A 15,815-nucleotide genomic window follows, 5' to 3' on the forward strand; every position below is an offset into this window, starting at 1 on the left:
CCTGCAAGACCTGGGTAAAAGGGCACAAAATATTGCCTTCCAAAAAATTTCACCAAAAAGAACGGGAATATGGATGAATAAAGAGCCGGGTGTTCATCTTGGAGTCAGGAATCACAAATCAGGCCATTTACCAACATTGTGTTCCCGATCCTGGATAAACCCATGTTACAAGATCATTATTTTCCAACCGGGGAGTCGGGATTGGGCTGAAGTCAGCATTAATTGTCCACTTGAGTCAACTTAAGAGACCTTGGGTGGACGGGCCATCCAACACCACCTCCAACCACTGGGATGATGCAGCTGTCTGGGACAGACAGATAGGTGGTGCCACTGCCTGTTGGAATTAATGCGCCAACCTGCTTTCCAATCTGCCAGTGGGGGAACATTAAATCCAACCCTATATATTTCAATGCAATCACCTTTCATTCTTCCAAAGTCCAGAGTGTATAGGCCCATTCCATTCAATTTCTAAGTCAACCCTCTCATCCCATGGAATCAATCTAGTGAACTTTCTGTGCACTACCCTCAAGGCAATTATTTTTAGGCAAGGAGACCAAAACAACACACAATACAGTAGGTGGAATCTTACCAAATTCTGTACAATTCCAGCTCGACTTCATTAATCTTGCTCTGCCATTACCATACAATAAAGACCAACATACCATTTGTCTTTTCCTAATTTTTTTCTGTACCTGCACGTTCACTTTCTGTGTTTTGTATACAAGGGTAATCAAATGTCTCTAAAAACCAACATTTAATTGTTTCTCACCATTTAATTAGCATTCTGCTTTTCAATTCTTCCCACCAATTGTTATATACATAATATATAATCTCACATAATAAAAACCTACCTGCCACTCATCCAATCTGTCTATCTGATTTTAAGCAAGTTCTGTAAAATGGTAAGAAAATAAATATTAACAACCATTATATTTGTATGGTCCTGTATATCCTTCTCCTACTTAGGCAGCCTCTGCGTGCTCCTGACGAAGACTCTCAATGTGGTCAGTGCCTTGCTGAATTAACCTTCTCCATTTTGGTCAGTCACAAAAGTCAGGGACTCCCATGAGTCAGTAGGGTGGTTAATGTCTTCAGGGATGCATTGAGGACATTCCTAAAGCATTTCTGCTGTCCTTCTGAGAGTCTCCAGCCATGATCGGGTTCCGAGTAGAAAAGTTGCTCCAGGGGTCAGACATGTCCCACCCCTGAGCAGGTTTGGAGTGATTAGCATCGCAATGCTCGGCATGTTGGCTTGGAAGAAGATGCTGATGTTGGACTGCCTTACTTGCCACCTTCTTGCGAATGCACCACTGACAGTGCTTCTCCAGTGCATTGAGGTGTCACTCTAGCTTGCCCAAGTCTCTGTGGCATAGAGGAGCATGGGATCACTGGTGCCCAGTCAATGATGACCATGGTCTCGGGTATATCTCCTTGCTCCTGTGTATCTACAGGACATACATGTAACATGTGAAATATTTTCATCTCAAGTCAGTCAAATGAAATCAGAAAGTATTTTACTTCACGTCAGTCATTTTATATATCGATTCAGTTAATGTGTTGTTTTGGCATAGTGGGCAAAACAATGTTGCCACAGCAACACTTCGGCAAGCATTAAAAACCACACTCGAGGTTCTGGCCAGCCACTGCCCAACACTTCCCGAAGTTTATTCGTAATATAGTACATTCATCATCACTGGTGTGTATTAAGTAATAATACACTGTCTGCCACCAAGCCGTGATGCAAGTGTGCATCTTATAATACTGTATCAATTGAGAAAATTGCGATGGTATATATTATATATTTTTAAATATAAATTATATTCCAAACATTACCAAATTCTCACAAAGGCAGAATTATATTATACATAATTTTGTCATTTTTATTTCAATGAAGTAACAGCAACAACCCTAAATCCCCACTCCCCCCTCAGCCCGAATATCCCCCCTCCCTCATCCTCTTCCCTGCTAACCCTCCTGCCCCATCCCTCTAACTGCTGCCCACGAGCAGATCCTTAAAGAAAATGATTAATCATATCAGCCTGGAATACAAATATTCTTCAACCCTCTCACGGAATATTTAATCTTTTCCAATCGCAGTAATTCTGCCAGGTCACCAACCATATCCTGGCCCTGGGCGGTACTGCCGACCTCCATCCAGGCAGGACTCACCTCTGGGCCACCAAGGAGGCAAAGGCAAAGACATCAGCCCGCCCCCCTTCAAAGAGCTCTGGAAAGTCTGACACCTCAAAGATGGCCACCTGCGGACAGGGCTCCAACTTGACCCCAACAATCTCCGACATGATCTCAAAAAATGAGACCCAGAACTCAAGTAGGTTAGGGCAGGACCACAACATGTGTGAGTGATTCACTGGCCCCCCTGAACAGCGCTCACACCTGCCCTCATCTCAGGGAAGAACCCATTCATACAGGTCTTAGTTATGTGCACTCTATGAGCTATTTTAAACTGTACCATGCTCAGCCTAGTGTAGGAGGCCTGAGACCCAACTCTTCTTCCCACTTCCCCTTCACCTCTTCTAGCTATGGTTTCCCTGTCTCCAGCAAACAACCATATATATCGGAGATCTTCCCTTGGCCCATCTCATTCCGTGATTGCATCCAATCTATCAGTGTGGGTCTCAGCAACTGAGGGAGCGAAGAAAGCTCTTCAAGAATAAAGTTCCTCACCTGCAAATACCTGAATTCACTCGCCTTCAGATATAGAAATTTCTCCTCCATCTCCTCTAGATCCACAAACCTATCTTCCACAAAAAAACCCTAAACCTCTCAACCTCTTTTCTTCTCCATATCACACCACCAGAAGGATGTGGAGGCTTTAGAGAGGGTGCAGAAGAGATTTACCAGGATGTTGCCTGGTATGGAGGGCATTAGCTATGAGGAGCGGTTGAATAAACTCGGTTTGTTCTCATTGGAAAGACGGAGGTTGAGGGGGGACCTGAAAATTATGAAGGGCATAGAAGAGTGAATAGTCAGAGGCTTTTTCCCAGGGTAGAGGGGTCAATTACTAGAGGGCATAGGTTTAAGGTGCGAGGGGCAAGGTTTAGAGGAGATGTACGAGGTAAGTATTTTACACAGAGGGTAGTGGGTGCCTGGAACTCGCTGCCGGAGGAGATGGTTACCGGGAAGATTTCACGCTTGCTCATATTCAATCCTGAGAAGGATCTGAATTTTTTCAACAGTTCCATAATTTCTCCCAAACCTGCAGGGACGATAGTGACATTTAAGGGGCATCTTGACAAATCCATGAATAGGATGGGAATAGAGGGATACGGAGCCAGGAAGTGTAGAGGATTTTAGTTTAGACTGGCAGCATGGTCAGCACAGGCTTGGAGGGCCGAAGGGCCTGTTCCTGTGCTGTACTTTTCTTTGTTCCATATCCTGTACATTGCATCCAGCCCTGACGGTGCAAACCTATGATTATCACAGATTGGTGACAGTAAAATCATGTCTCCCAGTCCAAACTATTGCCACACTGGTTCCAAACCAACAGGCTGGTCGAGAGTCTGGCTGGGGAGAACAGAAGAGGGGCTATAACCAACGCCCTCAGACACAACACTACATAGAGGCCTCCTCCATCCATCCCCACCCAAACCATCTTTGCATTTTCCCAATGTTCGTCACCCAGTAATAGCGCATCAGGTTTGGTAGCGTCAACCCACTCGATTGTCGCCGTCACTGCAGGAACACTCTTCTAATCCTGCCCAGGAAAAGGCAGAGATTAATCTACCAACCCTAGCCAAAAAAGATTTAGGGAGGAAAATCAGAAGACTCTGATACAAATAGAAACCTCCGCAAACGTTCATTTTGACCGTATGCACTCTACCCGTCAAGGATAGTGGGAGGGGTCCCACTTCTTCAGGTCCCCCTTCACGTCTTCCACCAAATCGGCCAAGTTCAGCTTATGTAATCGTGTCCAATCATGTGCCACCTGAATCCCTAAATACCTAAACTTCGTCTTGGCCCAGGAGTTTCAAAGGCAGCCTCCACAGATCTGTCCTCTTCCCTCGGGAAGTTACCGGGAAGATTTCACTCTTGCTCATATTCAATCCTGAGAAGGATCTAAATTTTTTCAACCGTTCCATAATTTCTCCCAAACCTGTGAGAGGATCAGAAACAGAGTACAACAACAAATTGTCCACATAAAGGGATAATCTATGCTCCTCAACCCCCTCTCAATGTCTTTCTATTCCCCCGATGATCTAAACGTAATGGCCAGTGCTTCAATCGCTATCGCGAACAATACTGGGGACGGCGGACATCCGTGTCTCCTGCTGTTGTGTAGTCGGAAATATCATGAGTTCACAGCATTGGTCCACACACTAGCCATGATGGCATTATATAGCAGTTTTATCCAGGAAATAAAAGTAGGACCAAACCCAAATCGTCCCAAGACCTCGAAGAGGTAACTCCACTCCATTCAGTCAAAGGCCATCTCCTCATCCATGGAGATGATTAACTCCGACACCTGTGCCACAGAGGGCGACATGACCATATTAAAAAGCAACCTGATATTGGACAACTGTCAGCCCCTGACAAACCCTGTCTGGTCCTCAGAGATCACTTCTGATTGCATGGAACGAATACGGTCTATAACTTCCTCCAACCCAAACGGTGCCTCCAGCCCCTCCTTCTTCACCCTTTCTACCACCGGGAAGTCCAGTCTGTCCAAAAATTGTTCCATCTCTGAGCTATCCTCCTGCAGTCCTCGATAAAAAAACCTCAAAATCTCCATTAATCTTATTCGGGGCAGAAACAAGCTTTGCCCCCCCTCATCTTTAACCTGGGTTATTTCCCGTGTGGCCCAATAATCAACTGGTTTTATCCCTGAACTTATAAAACGTCCTTTGCAAACGGCGAAGCTGTCTCACTGCATTCCCCGTCGATTCAAGCTCAAACATCATTTGTAGCCTCTGTCTCTCTGCCAACAAGTCAGCTGTAGGGGCCGTGGAGCACTGCCGACCCATCTCCAAGATTAAGTCCACAAACCATGGTCTTTCGTCCCTGCCATCCTTATCCTTATGGGCCATGTATGATATTATTTCCCCTCTCCTCATCTCCTGCAAAGCTTCCCAGAATGTAGAAGACCAGGGGCTGGATTCCCCCCCCCCCCCCCCCCCCCCCCCGGTCGGAGAATCGGCGGGGGCCGGTGTTAATCCCGCCCCCGCCAGCCGCCGAATTCTCCGGCACCGGATACTCAGCGGGGGCGGGAATCGCGCCGCGCCTGTCGCTGCTGTTATGCTGGTCCTGCCGGCGTGAATTAAACAAGGTATTTACTGGTGGGACCAGGCGGCGCAGGCGAGCTCTGGGGTCCTGGGGGGGGGGGGGTGATCTGGCCCCGGGGGGTGCCCTCATGGTGGACTGGCCCACGATCGGGGCCCACCGATCCGCGGGCGGGCCTGTGCCGTGGGGGCGCTCTTTTCCTTCTGCGTCAGGCATCAGCCTCCGTGATGGCTGACGCGGAGGTGACCCCCCCACCCCCTGCGCATGTGCGGGGATGACATCAGCAGCCGCTGACTCTCCCGCGCATATGCGGACTTCCACCGGCCGGTGGAGTCCCTTCGGCTCCAGCGGGCGTGGCGCCAAAGGCCTTTCCCACCGGCCGTTGGCACGCCAACCACTCCGGCGTGGGCCTAGCCCCTGAAGGTGGGGGTTGGCCCCTAAAGATGCGGAGGATTCCGCACATTTGGGGCGGCCCGACGCCGGAGTGGTTCACGCCATTCCATCCCGCCGGGACCCCCCGTCCCGCAGGATAGGGGAGAATCCAGCCCAAGACCTTCCCATTCTGGTTGGAATCTACACGTAATTCCCTATGGCTGAAGCCACCCTTTCACAAAACCCCATAACTGCCATGAGTGATATGTCCAACCCTCCATCTCCAATCGCAAATCCACATGGTGTGGAGCATGGTCCGATATCACTATCGCCGAGTACCCAGCTCCCACCATCCCCGGGAGTAACACCTTACACCTTTCCCACTATGAAGTAATCTTTTCTGGAGTAGGCCTGGTGCATGCGAGAGAGGAAGGAAAACTCCTCTCTTGGATGACTAAATCTTCATAGATCCACCCCTCCCTCCCCCCTCACCACATCTGTACCATGAACACAGCCAACTCCCTTGCCATCCCAGAAGAAACCAGAGACCTGGGACTTGACCTGTCCATCCTCGGGTCTAATACACAATTGAAATCTCCCCCCATAACTGGTGTGAGTCCAGATCGGAATATGCATCGTCCCAAATTCTCTATGTAGCTATACCACATGGACTGCAGCAGCTCAAGAAGGCAGATCACCATCACCTTCTCTTTTTTTTAAAAAGTATTTTTATTAAGGTTTTGCAGAATTTTTCATAATAAAACAGTAGTAACAATAATAACAAAACAAACTAGAGTGAACATTAACATAGTGCAAAAAGAGAATATACAATAAGAATTAAATAGACATTACCCCACGCGACCCAGACTTCCCACACCATCCCAATGAAGCACTCACCCCTCCCCCCCCCACCCCCCCCCCCCTATGGATTGCTGCTGCTGCTGACATTTTAATTTTCCCCGAGAAAGTCGGCATACGGCTGCCACCTCCGAGAGAACCCTAGCGTAGACCCTCTTAAGGCAAACTTTATTTTCTCGAGGCTGAGAAACACAGCGATGTCGTTAACCCAGGTCTCTACACTCGGGGGCTTCGAGTCCCTCCACATTCATAAAATCCGTCTCCGGGCTACTAGGGAGGCAAAGGCCAAGACCTCAGCCTCTTTCGCCCCCTGAACTCCCGGGTCTTCTGACACACCAAAGATCGCTATCTCTGGACTCAGTACCCCCTGTGTGTTAAGCACCTTGGACATTGCCCTCGCGAACCCTTGCCAGAACTCTCTAAGCTCCAGGCATGCCCAAAACATGTGGACATGGTTTGCAGGGCTGCCCTTGCACTTCATACCATCATCACCTTCTCAAGGGCAATTAGAGATGGGAGTAAATACTGGCCTAGCCAGTGACGCCCACATCCTGCAAAAGAAAATTGACAATGGTGATCAGTGCACCATTTTCACGCCAATTTTCTAGCCACTGATTTTAACGTCCAGAAAATTTCAGGTAACACCACTTAATTCGACAGCCCTGCTGACTGAAGTTCCAGACCAGGGGTGAATCAGTGCAAAATGTATCATCAAATGTAGTGATCTGTTGCTTAATTGTTAGAATTAATTCCAACCTCTTTCGAGCTGCAACTTTAATTTAAGAACTTTTAATTTATTAATTTCTTTATTAGATTCTCTCTGTGTCGGTCAGTATATACACTCTCATGACCATTGGCGTTGACCGTTATTATGCCGTTTGCCATCCTCTGAAGTCTCGCATGGGTCGGTCCCGCAGTAAGATATTAATTGCAGTGATTTGGATGGTATCGTTCAGCATCGCATCTGTGCAGTTATTTGTATCGAGGGTGAGTGCAGTGAATATATTGTTCAGTGACTGTCTCTGTTTCAGACGTTCTTCTAAACATTCCTTAAATATAAGGAAAATAATATTAAACGAAGGAATATAGATCATTCCTGGTTCTTCCCAACAAGGTACCTATCATTTTCCTATCAGGCTTGTGTCAGAATTACCTATTTTGACAGAACTCACAAAGAATCTCAGAGCTTACATTTCTCAAATGGTAAATAAATATACCTGCAGCCATGTTATGTCCGTGCAAAGTGCTAATTTATTAGTGATGATGTGATCATTGCAAAACTGCTACCCTGATCATGGTTGTTTGCTACCAACAACATTTGTTCCCCATTTGTATTTGGTCACTATAGAGAGCATTAATAGTCAACCCATTGCTGTGGGTCTGGAGTCACATGCAGACCAGGCCGGGTAAGGATGGCAGATTTCCTTCCCTCAAAGGTTTTTACAACAATTGGTGATAGTTGGCATCATCACCAATACTGAGACTAGGAGCTGGATTCGCCGCACCCCGACATCAAAATCATGTTCAGCGACGGGGCGGAGAATCCGTTTTCGGGCACCAAATCGGGACCGGTGCCGGTTTTACAAATTCTCCGCGCCCCCGAAAATCGGCATACTCGTGGAGTACGCCGTGCTGAATATCCACCACTTCAGGCCATTGCCTAAGGCCCGCCCTGCAATTCTCCGTCCCCGACCGGCCGAATTTCCAACAGCGTGGTTCTAACATGGTCCCACTGTCCGTGATACTCGCGTGGCTGCTGTGGACTCAGTCTGGGGGATGGCCGATTGGAGGGCAGGGGGCCTTCATTCGGGACTGGGGGCTATGTGTGCAGGTGTCCGGGCGGCGGTCCAGGTCTGCGGGCTGAGTCCACCATAGAGCACCGCGTAAAAGTCCACAGCATTCACAACGGTGTGAGGACTTAGTCCCAAAAATGGAGAATCCAGCCCTAGCTTTCTGTACAATATGTATTAAATGAATTTAAATTCCACCCGTTATCATGGTGTTCCCATTATATCCCCAGAGCCTTAGCTAGACCTCTGGATTATGAGTCCAGTAACATTACCAGTGTGCATCAATGCCACCCCGTGCCATTGAGTCTATTGAATCAATAGTTGAGCTGTGGAGCTTCAATGTCAGCTGAGTTTGTTGATTTCAGCCCAGTCGTGCAAAGGCTATAATTGGTCACAGCCCCCTGATGAATTATGTGAGAGAAAATTGGCTAGGGCTCTAGTTCCTATGGTAATTGAGACTTCAGAGTCCTGAGCCAGAAGCAGAAATGACTGTGTGTGGAGAGATTGGGCCAAGTGGCCTCTTTCCTCTTTGGTTGGTTAGTAAGATGACTTGAGCACCTAATTTAACCTACAGTGCTTGACAAGGGGATTAAAATATAAGCAGTATGGCACCCACTGGATCTACATTGAAGACACACGTCCCCATTTTAGCAGGTATATTTCAGACAGCATGAGGCCATTACCCAATTGGCTGAGGGCATCTTTGAGATTTGAATCTCAGGGGACTAGGTATTCAGATCCAAATGGCAACCTGTAGCAATCAAATCAGCACATAGTCCTGAAAAATGCCATAAAAATAAGTTAATTTGATTTTTTGAAACTTTCCTTGTTGGCCAGGAGGGACAAGCTTCCCACAATCACCCTCAACCTCCTGTCAAAGCTAAACTTTGCAAGGATCATTCCCATAGTCTCAATGCATTGCAGCATCTTTCCATGCTCCTTGCTCACACCAAGGGGAGGCAGTGGCACAGTGGTATTGTCACTAGACTAGTAACCCAGAGACCCAGGGTAATGCTCTGGAGACATGGGTTCGAAACTCACCGCGGCAGATGGTGGAATTTGAATTCAATAAAAGTTTGGAATTAAAAATCTAGTGATGACTATGTTAATTGTTATAAAAACCAATCTGGTTCACTAATGCCCTTTAAGGACGATCTGCCATCCTTACCTGTTCTGGCCTACATGGGACTCCAGGCCCACAGCTATGTGTTAAATACCTTCAGGGATGGTCAACAAATGCTGGCCCAGCCAGAGACACCCACATCCCAAGAACGAATTTTTAAAAAATCAGTGTCATATTATTGATGCTGGAGTCGGACTGATGTTGAGCCGAACTGATTTAGATAAGGTTTGGGCCGGAACGTAGCCCAGGCCTCACATCTTCACCATTCACTCCACCACACCCCAATGAGGCCTCATTGTCAGAGTTAACAATAAAACAATAATAATTTGTCTGAGGTGGCAGAGAAACCAAATCCTAAAAAAATCACCTACTCTAGGAGCAAAGGAAGATATAAGCTAGGTTTAGACACATGGGATAGATTTTCAAGTTAACTCCCAGACATTAGCAGATCATGCACCAAATATAAAAATTTCTGGTAAAGATAATGATGCGTGGAAAATCAAGGGAATAATGCCCCATTCACGGGGAGATGGCTGGAAGTCAGAGTGCAAAGGAAAGAGATTTTAAAAAGCAGGGTTGTTGAATTTAAAAGCTGAAAAGCGTGAAATTATACAATTTAGCCAAAAGAATGAGAGATAAGGCAATATAAACTAAATGGTACAATGTTAAAGCTGGTGCAGGAATAGAGAGACCTGGGGATGTTTGTACACTAATCTTTGAGAGTGGCAGACGAAGAAGCTAATGAAGCATATGGGATCCTTGGCTTTATTAATGGAGTCCCTAATTTCAAACTGGCTCCACCCCCCGACGGTATATAGACCGGCCGCCTGAGGGCGGCGCTCATTTGTACAGCAGTCACAGGCAGGCAAGTTCTTGGTTAATAAAGCCTATGTTCGCCCGCTCTCATCGTCTTGTAGTGAATTGATGGTACATCAAAAAGCAAAGAGAATACCTTTTTAAAACATTGGTTAGGCCTCAGCTGGAGTATTCTGTTTGATTCTTAGCAGCCATTTTATGAAATGTGTTAGAGTGTTAGAGAGGATGCAGAAGAGATTTATTTGAATGGTAACGGAGAGGCACAGCTGGGGTGCCCACAGCCGTTGAGTGCACATGTGGGAACTCCGAGAAACTACCCATATCCTGAACAATTATCTGTGCAGAAAGTGCCAAGAAATGCAAAAACTCAGCACCATATCTTGGAACTTGTGAAGCAGCTGGTTTTACTGAGATGCATTCGCGAGGACGAGGGCTGAATGAAAAGCATGTTTCAGGAGGTGGTCACCATGCAGGCGAGAGGGACTGGGTGGCGAACAGAAAGACAAGGTAGGCAGTGCAGTATTCCTCTGAGGACATCCCACTTTCTAACAGGTACCCAGTTCAGAGTCACGACCACAGCACCATGGGTGACTCAGTTGTACAGAGAGGGAGGAAAAAAGACAAGAGAGCAATAAGGGTAGGGGATTCTATAGTTTGGAGAGTGAATTAGGAAAGCGATTAGCGAGCAGCATCTCAAAGGTACTGTAAGCTAGTGAGTATAGAAATAGGAGAATACGGCAGATGAATGGTGGCTGGAGAGATGGTGCAGGGGGGAGGGCTTCAGATTTCTGGGGCTTTGGGATCGGTTCTGGGGAAGGTGGGATCTGTACAAACCGGACAGTCTACACCTGAATTGGAATGGGACAAGTGTCCTTACAGGGACATTTGATAGTCTTGTTGGGGAAGTTAAAAGGTTTACAGCACATGCTCCATCACCAGTGAACACTAGCAACAATGTGTACCACCTACTTGGCACGACTCCTTTGACAGTACCTTCCAAGCCCATGATTTATTCCACCAAGAAGAACAATGGCAGGTGGCACATGGGAATACCCATCAGCTGGATGTTCCAATCTAAATCACACACCACCCTCACTTGGAAATATGTTGCTGCTTCTCCACTGTCAGTGGATAAAAATCCTGGAAAGTCCAGCCTAACAGCACAGTGGGTACACCTTCACCACAAGGACCTCAGTAGTTCAAGCAGATGGCTCACCATCACAGCTGTCAGTATGGAAAGGATGGTTACCTCCAATTCCCTCGGCTGGATTCTCAGTTTTGGGACTATGTCTCCACGCCGTCGGGAAAACTGTGGTCTTTTACATCAGGAAAGCTGGCGTCAAAAGGCCACAGATTCCCCGTTTTGCATTCTCTGCCCCGTTGCCAAATGCAATTTCTGCATCAGAGGACAGAGAATCCAGCCCTCTACCTTTCCCAAGTGTTCAGTGCTCTCTTCTCCTGCAAGAAGGGAGAGAAGAGACCCATGAGTGAATTTGTTTGTGGACAGATGAACATCATTTGACGAAAGTCACTGTGGGGAATAGGTGTGACATTGTATGAAAATCAGGGTTAGTGTCGGTGAATGTTCAGATAAGGTTTGAAAATGTGCATTGGCAACAAAAGATAATTGATCTGTGAGAAATGTTAGTGTGAGGAAGGATGTGCAGAAGGAGTCTGGGGAAGATAAAGCGAGGGGGCTTAGGATTAGACCCACATGAGCATATATTTGAATGTGCCACTGCATGCACACAGCTTTCCTGACCTGATTAGGTTGCTAGACCTCTTCTGGCACTGCATCCAGTCATGTGACATCACACAGCTGCAGAGAATCTCCCCTTGGGCCTTTACAGCATCAGATCAGTGGAGAAAAGTGCAGCCTTATAACATTGGCAACGCAGTGCTGCAGGCCTTTGTTCAAATACTTGGATCGTGCTTTAACTTTCATCTTTTAAATCCTTCAGCTGAAATATAATCATGCAGCCGTGGAGCCTAGCTGAAAATCGACCTGAAAGTAAGGTTCCCTACTTTCAGGCCTGTGTTTGATTTGTCAGGAACATCCAGAACAATCTCACTGGGATCCCAGTACATGCTTTACTGCTGGTTTCCTGAGCACCCCCCCCCCCCCCCCCCCCCCCAGCACTCCCCCCCACCCCACCGCTCCTCCCAATGTGTAGGTGCCCCAAAGCTCCAATGCAAAGGAATTGAGATGTGTGCTCAGGAACATATTCTCTCACCTCATTTTATTGGGCCTGCACCTATTGGAAGCACAGAGCTCATTCTGCACCTTAGGGATACTACAGGGCGATGTAGAGGGGCTGAGACCGACTATCACAGATCTCCAACCAGATACCCAGGGCCAAAGATCAGGAAAAATCAGCCCCTGTAGCATGAATGTACCATGCATTGAAAGGAATTTTGATAGGAGTATCATTGTTCCTCTGATGCTTCTTGTGGCGCTAACAATTGTACACAAAGACTCGAGTGAAGTACAAGAGAGGCTTTATTACAGTGAGATGCTATTCCTCCGGCGGCAGCTGTAGAATGGCATCTCAGTGAAAATTACGAATATTTATACAGCTCGCTGTGGGCGGAGCTAGCCGGCAGGGGCTTACTGGAGAAACCTGTAATACAGGTATGGCCATACATCCCCCTACTGCAAGCACACATATATACAGTGGTTGGATCACCACACTTCCATTGACCCTTGTTGCGCGGATTTTAAGTAATTTTACCACTTGAATCTCTTTATCAATCTTATAGCCCCTATTTTTCCCCAGCCACTGGAAGACATTGTGACCATAAATTGCTGAAGAGTTACATCTCCATCACCACTCTACCTGGTTGATCTATGGACAAGTTCAGAATTTATGGGTGTAAATTGCTTAAAAGCACAGTATAATTTGGGATTTGGCATTGATAGAAATGGTTTTTGGTATCGAACATTACCTGAATGATGTTGTTTTGTGTGCCAGGCCAAGTACATGAACCTGGACAGCGAATATGAAATGATCTGTTTGGAGACTGGTTGGCCTAATAATACTTACCGGAAGGTCTACACGCTCTTTCTGCTGCTTTTCACTTACATGCTGCCCTTATTTATCCTCACCATAACCTACTGGAATGTGGGACTCAGGCTGTGGGGTCGGAGACCACCAGGAAATATGGACAAAAACAGAGAAGCTCAGCAAGACAAATCAAAACGGAAGGTAACAACATATATATATTTTTTCCTTTAATACTTAAAAAATGTTTTTTTAGAGGACCCAAGGGGCAATTTAGCATGGCCAATCCACCTATCCTGCACATCTTTCAGTTCTGGGCGTGAAACCCATGCAACCATGGGGAGAATGTGCAAACTCCACGCGGACAGTGACCCAGGACCGGGATCGGATCCGGGTCCTCAGCACCGTAGGCAGCAGTGCTAACCACTGCACCACCGTGCTGCCCTAACAACATATTTAATAACCCATGGAGACCCTTTGCTTGTCTGAACACACACCTAGATTTTAGACAAACAATAATGCATCCCTGCAGTACTCATATAGCCAGTTGTCCGCAGCTGCCATTATTTCAGTAGAGGCATTTTCCATGTTTTGACATTTCCATTGCTGAGATTCACAAAGAATATTGACAAAAAGCTGAACTGTGTTTGATATAATGGCATTCATACTCTTGCAGCACTCTGCTACATTCAAGAATTGATGTTGTCCTTTTCCCAATGGATATGTAACTGTGTGATGGAACCATCAATTCACCAGACACGTGTTTCCGATGTGAATCTAGGCTTTAATCGACTTACTTCAGAGCCAGCCTGTTACCTGTCGATGAACTCATAGTGAACTCAGGCTGACTCTGGACACGGGTATTTATACAGCTGGACTAGGGGAAGGAGTCATGGGCGGAGCCAAGGGTGGAGCCCAGTACAAGTTCCTGAGTGCTCCCATCGCTACTCCCCCTAGTGGTAGGATAGCGCTACTGCGCTTACAAAGACAGTGTGAATTAACATATATACAACTATATTACATTCACCACACTGTTCCAGGTGTGGTCCTAAGTCATGAAGACTAGAAAAGCCTCAGCTTAGCTCCCCGGTGATTGTGCTGATCTCCGCTGAGGCAGCAATGAGTCTTAGCAGTGGTCTCTGGATAGATGTTGGGAAAATCTGTGGGGACTCCTGTTTTCAGTGATTTTAGCCAATATATTTCAACAAAGCTGTATGTAATAAATGGCTTTCTCATGCTGGTCTAAGTGTTTACTAACATCCATCAATGTTACTGCAGTCCATCCCAAGCCCTGGGTTTTCAGTGAACATTCTTAGAGAAACAGCCAATCAGCTGAAAGAAAACATGCTGAGCTCCTAAATTCTAAACACAGTTAGGAGATTGAGGCTGGGCATTTGGTCGATTTACTATCCTAACTTTGATGGAGGTAGAAACCTTGTTTATATACACCATTCTGCTGCTGAAATCACAGTCGCAAAATGGGAGCAACTCCATATTGTGTTTATTTTCTTCTTTGGCTTAACACTTTCTTTAAAGGGTTATAATTGATATGGAGAAGTAGACCTGGATAAAATCACAATTTATCAAAATCTACTTTCAGGTGATCAAGATGCTGTTTATAATTGTGGCTGTTTTCGCCCTTTGCTGGCTGCCATTTCACATCTTCAGTGTTACGTATGAATTCAATCCGGCAGTGCTGCCAAGTGACCCTATGGATATCACCGCTCTTTACTTCTTCTCCCACTACCTGGCCATGTCACATAGTTTCTGGAACCCGCTTATTTATGGATTCTACAATGACAATTTCAGGGTATGTTAACAGGTAAGGTAAGAAGCATATGTGTCAGCACATGGTAAGCATATGGGGAGAAGGAAATAGAGGGTTGTAAAGAGTTATGCACGGAGTTACATGAGGAAAGAAGGGAGGAGGTTCAAGTAGAGTACTAAGCCTGGCATGGATTGGTTGGCCCAAATGGCCTGTTTCTGTTGTGTATAGCACACTGGGCTAAATCGCTGGCTTTGAAAGCAGACCAAGGCAGGCCAGCAGCACAGTTCAATTCCCGTAACAGCCTCCCCAAACAGGCACCGGAATGTGGTGACTAGGGGCTTTTCACAGTAACTTCATTGAAGCCTACTTGTGACAATAAGTGATTTTTGGGTGTTTCTCTGGTTGGCAATCAGTAGCTAGTGGTGTCCCTCAGGGATCCGTGTTGGGCCCACAATTGTTCACAATTTACATAGATGATTTGGAGTTGGGGACCAAGGGCAATGTGTCCTTAGTTTGCAGATGAGTGGTAAAGCGAAAAGTGCAGAGGATACTGGAAGTCTGCAGAGGGATTTGGATAGGTTAAGTGAATGGGCTCGGGTCTGGCAGATGGAATACAATGCTGACAAATGTGAGGTTATCCATTTTGGTAGGAATAACAGCAAACGGGATTATTATTTAAACGATAAAATATTAAAGCATGCTGCTGTGCAGAGAGACCTGGGTGTGCTAGTGCATGAGTCACAGAAGGTTGGTTTACAGGTGCAACAGGTGATTAAGAAGGCAAATGGAATTTTGTCCTTCATTGCTAGAGGGATGGAGTTTAAGACTAGGGAGGTTATGATGCAATT

General features: G+C 46.4%; 1 protein-coding gene across 1 annotated transcript in view; it reads left to right on the plus strand.

Annotated features, from left to right (window-relative positions):
* Positions 1–15,815, plus strand: part of LOC119965306 (neuropeptide Y receptor type 5-like) — a 113,520-nt gene that overhangs the window by 74,604 nt on the left and 23,101 nt on the right. Inside the window, exons 5-7 of the mRNA XM_038795861.1 lie at positions 7,282–7,455; positions 13,170–13,403; positions 14,800–15,009. Of these exons, the coding sequence (XP_038651789.1) occupies positions 7,282–7,455; positions 13,170–13,403; positions 14,800–15,009 (618 nt within the window). The remainder of the gene's footprint in view (positions 1–7,281; positions 7,456–13,169; positions 13,404–14,799; positions 15,010–15,815) is intronic.

This window comes from Scyliorhinus canicula, chromosome 4 (assembly GCF_902713615.1).
Source record: "Scyliorhinus canicula chromosome 4, sScyCan1.1, whole genome shotgun sequence".
Classification (NCBI taxonomy): Eukaryota; Metazoa; Chordata; class Chondrichthyes; order Carcharhiniformes; family Scyliorhinidae; genus Scyliorhinus; species Scyliorhinus canicula.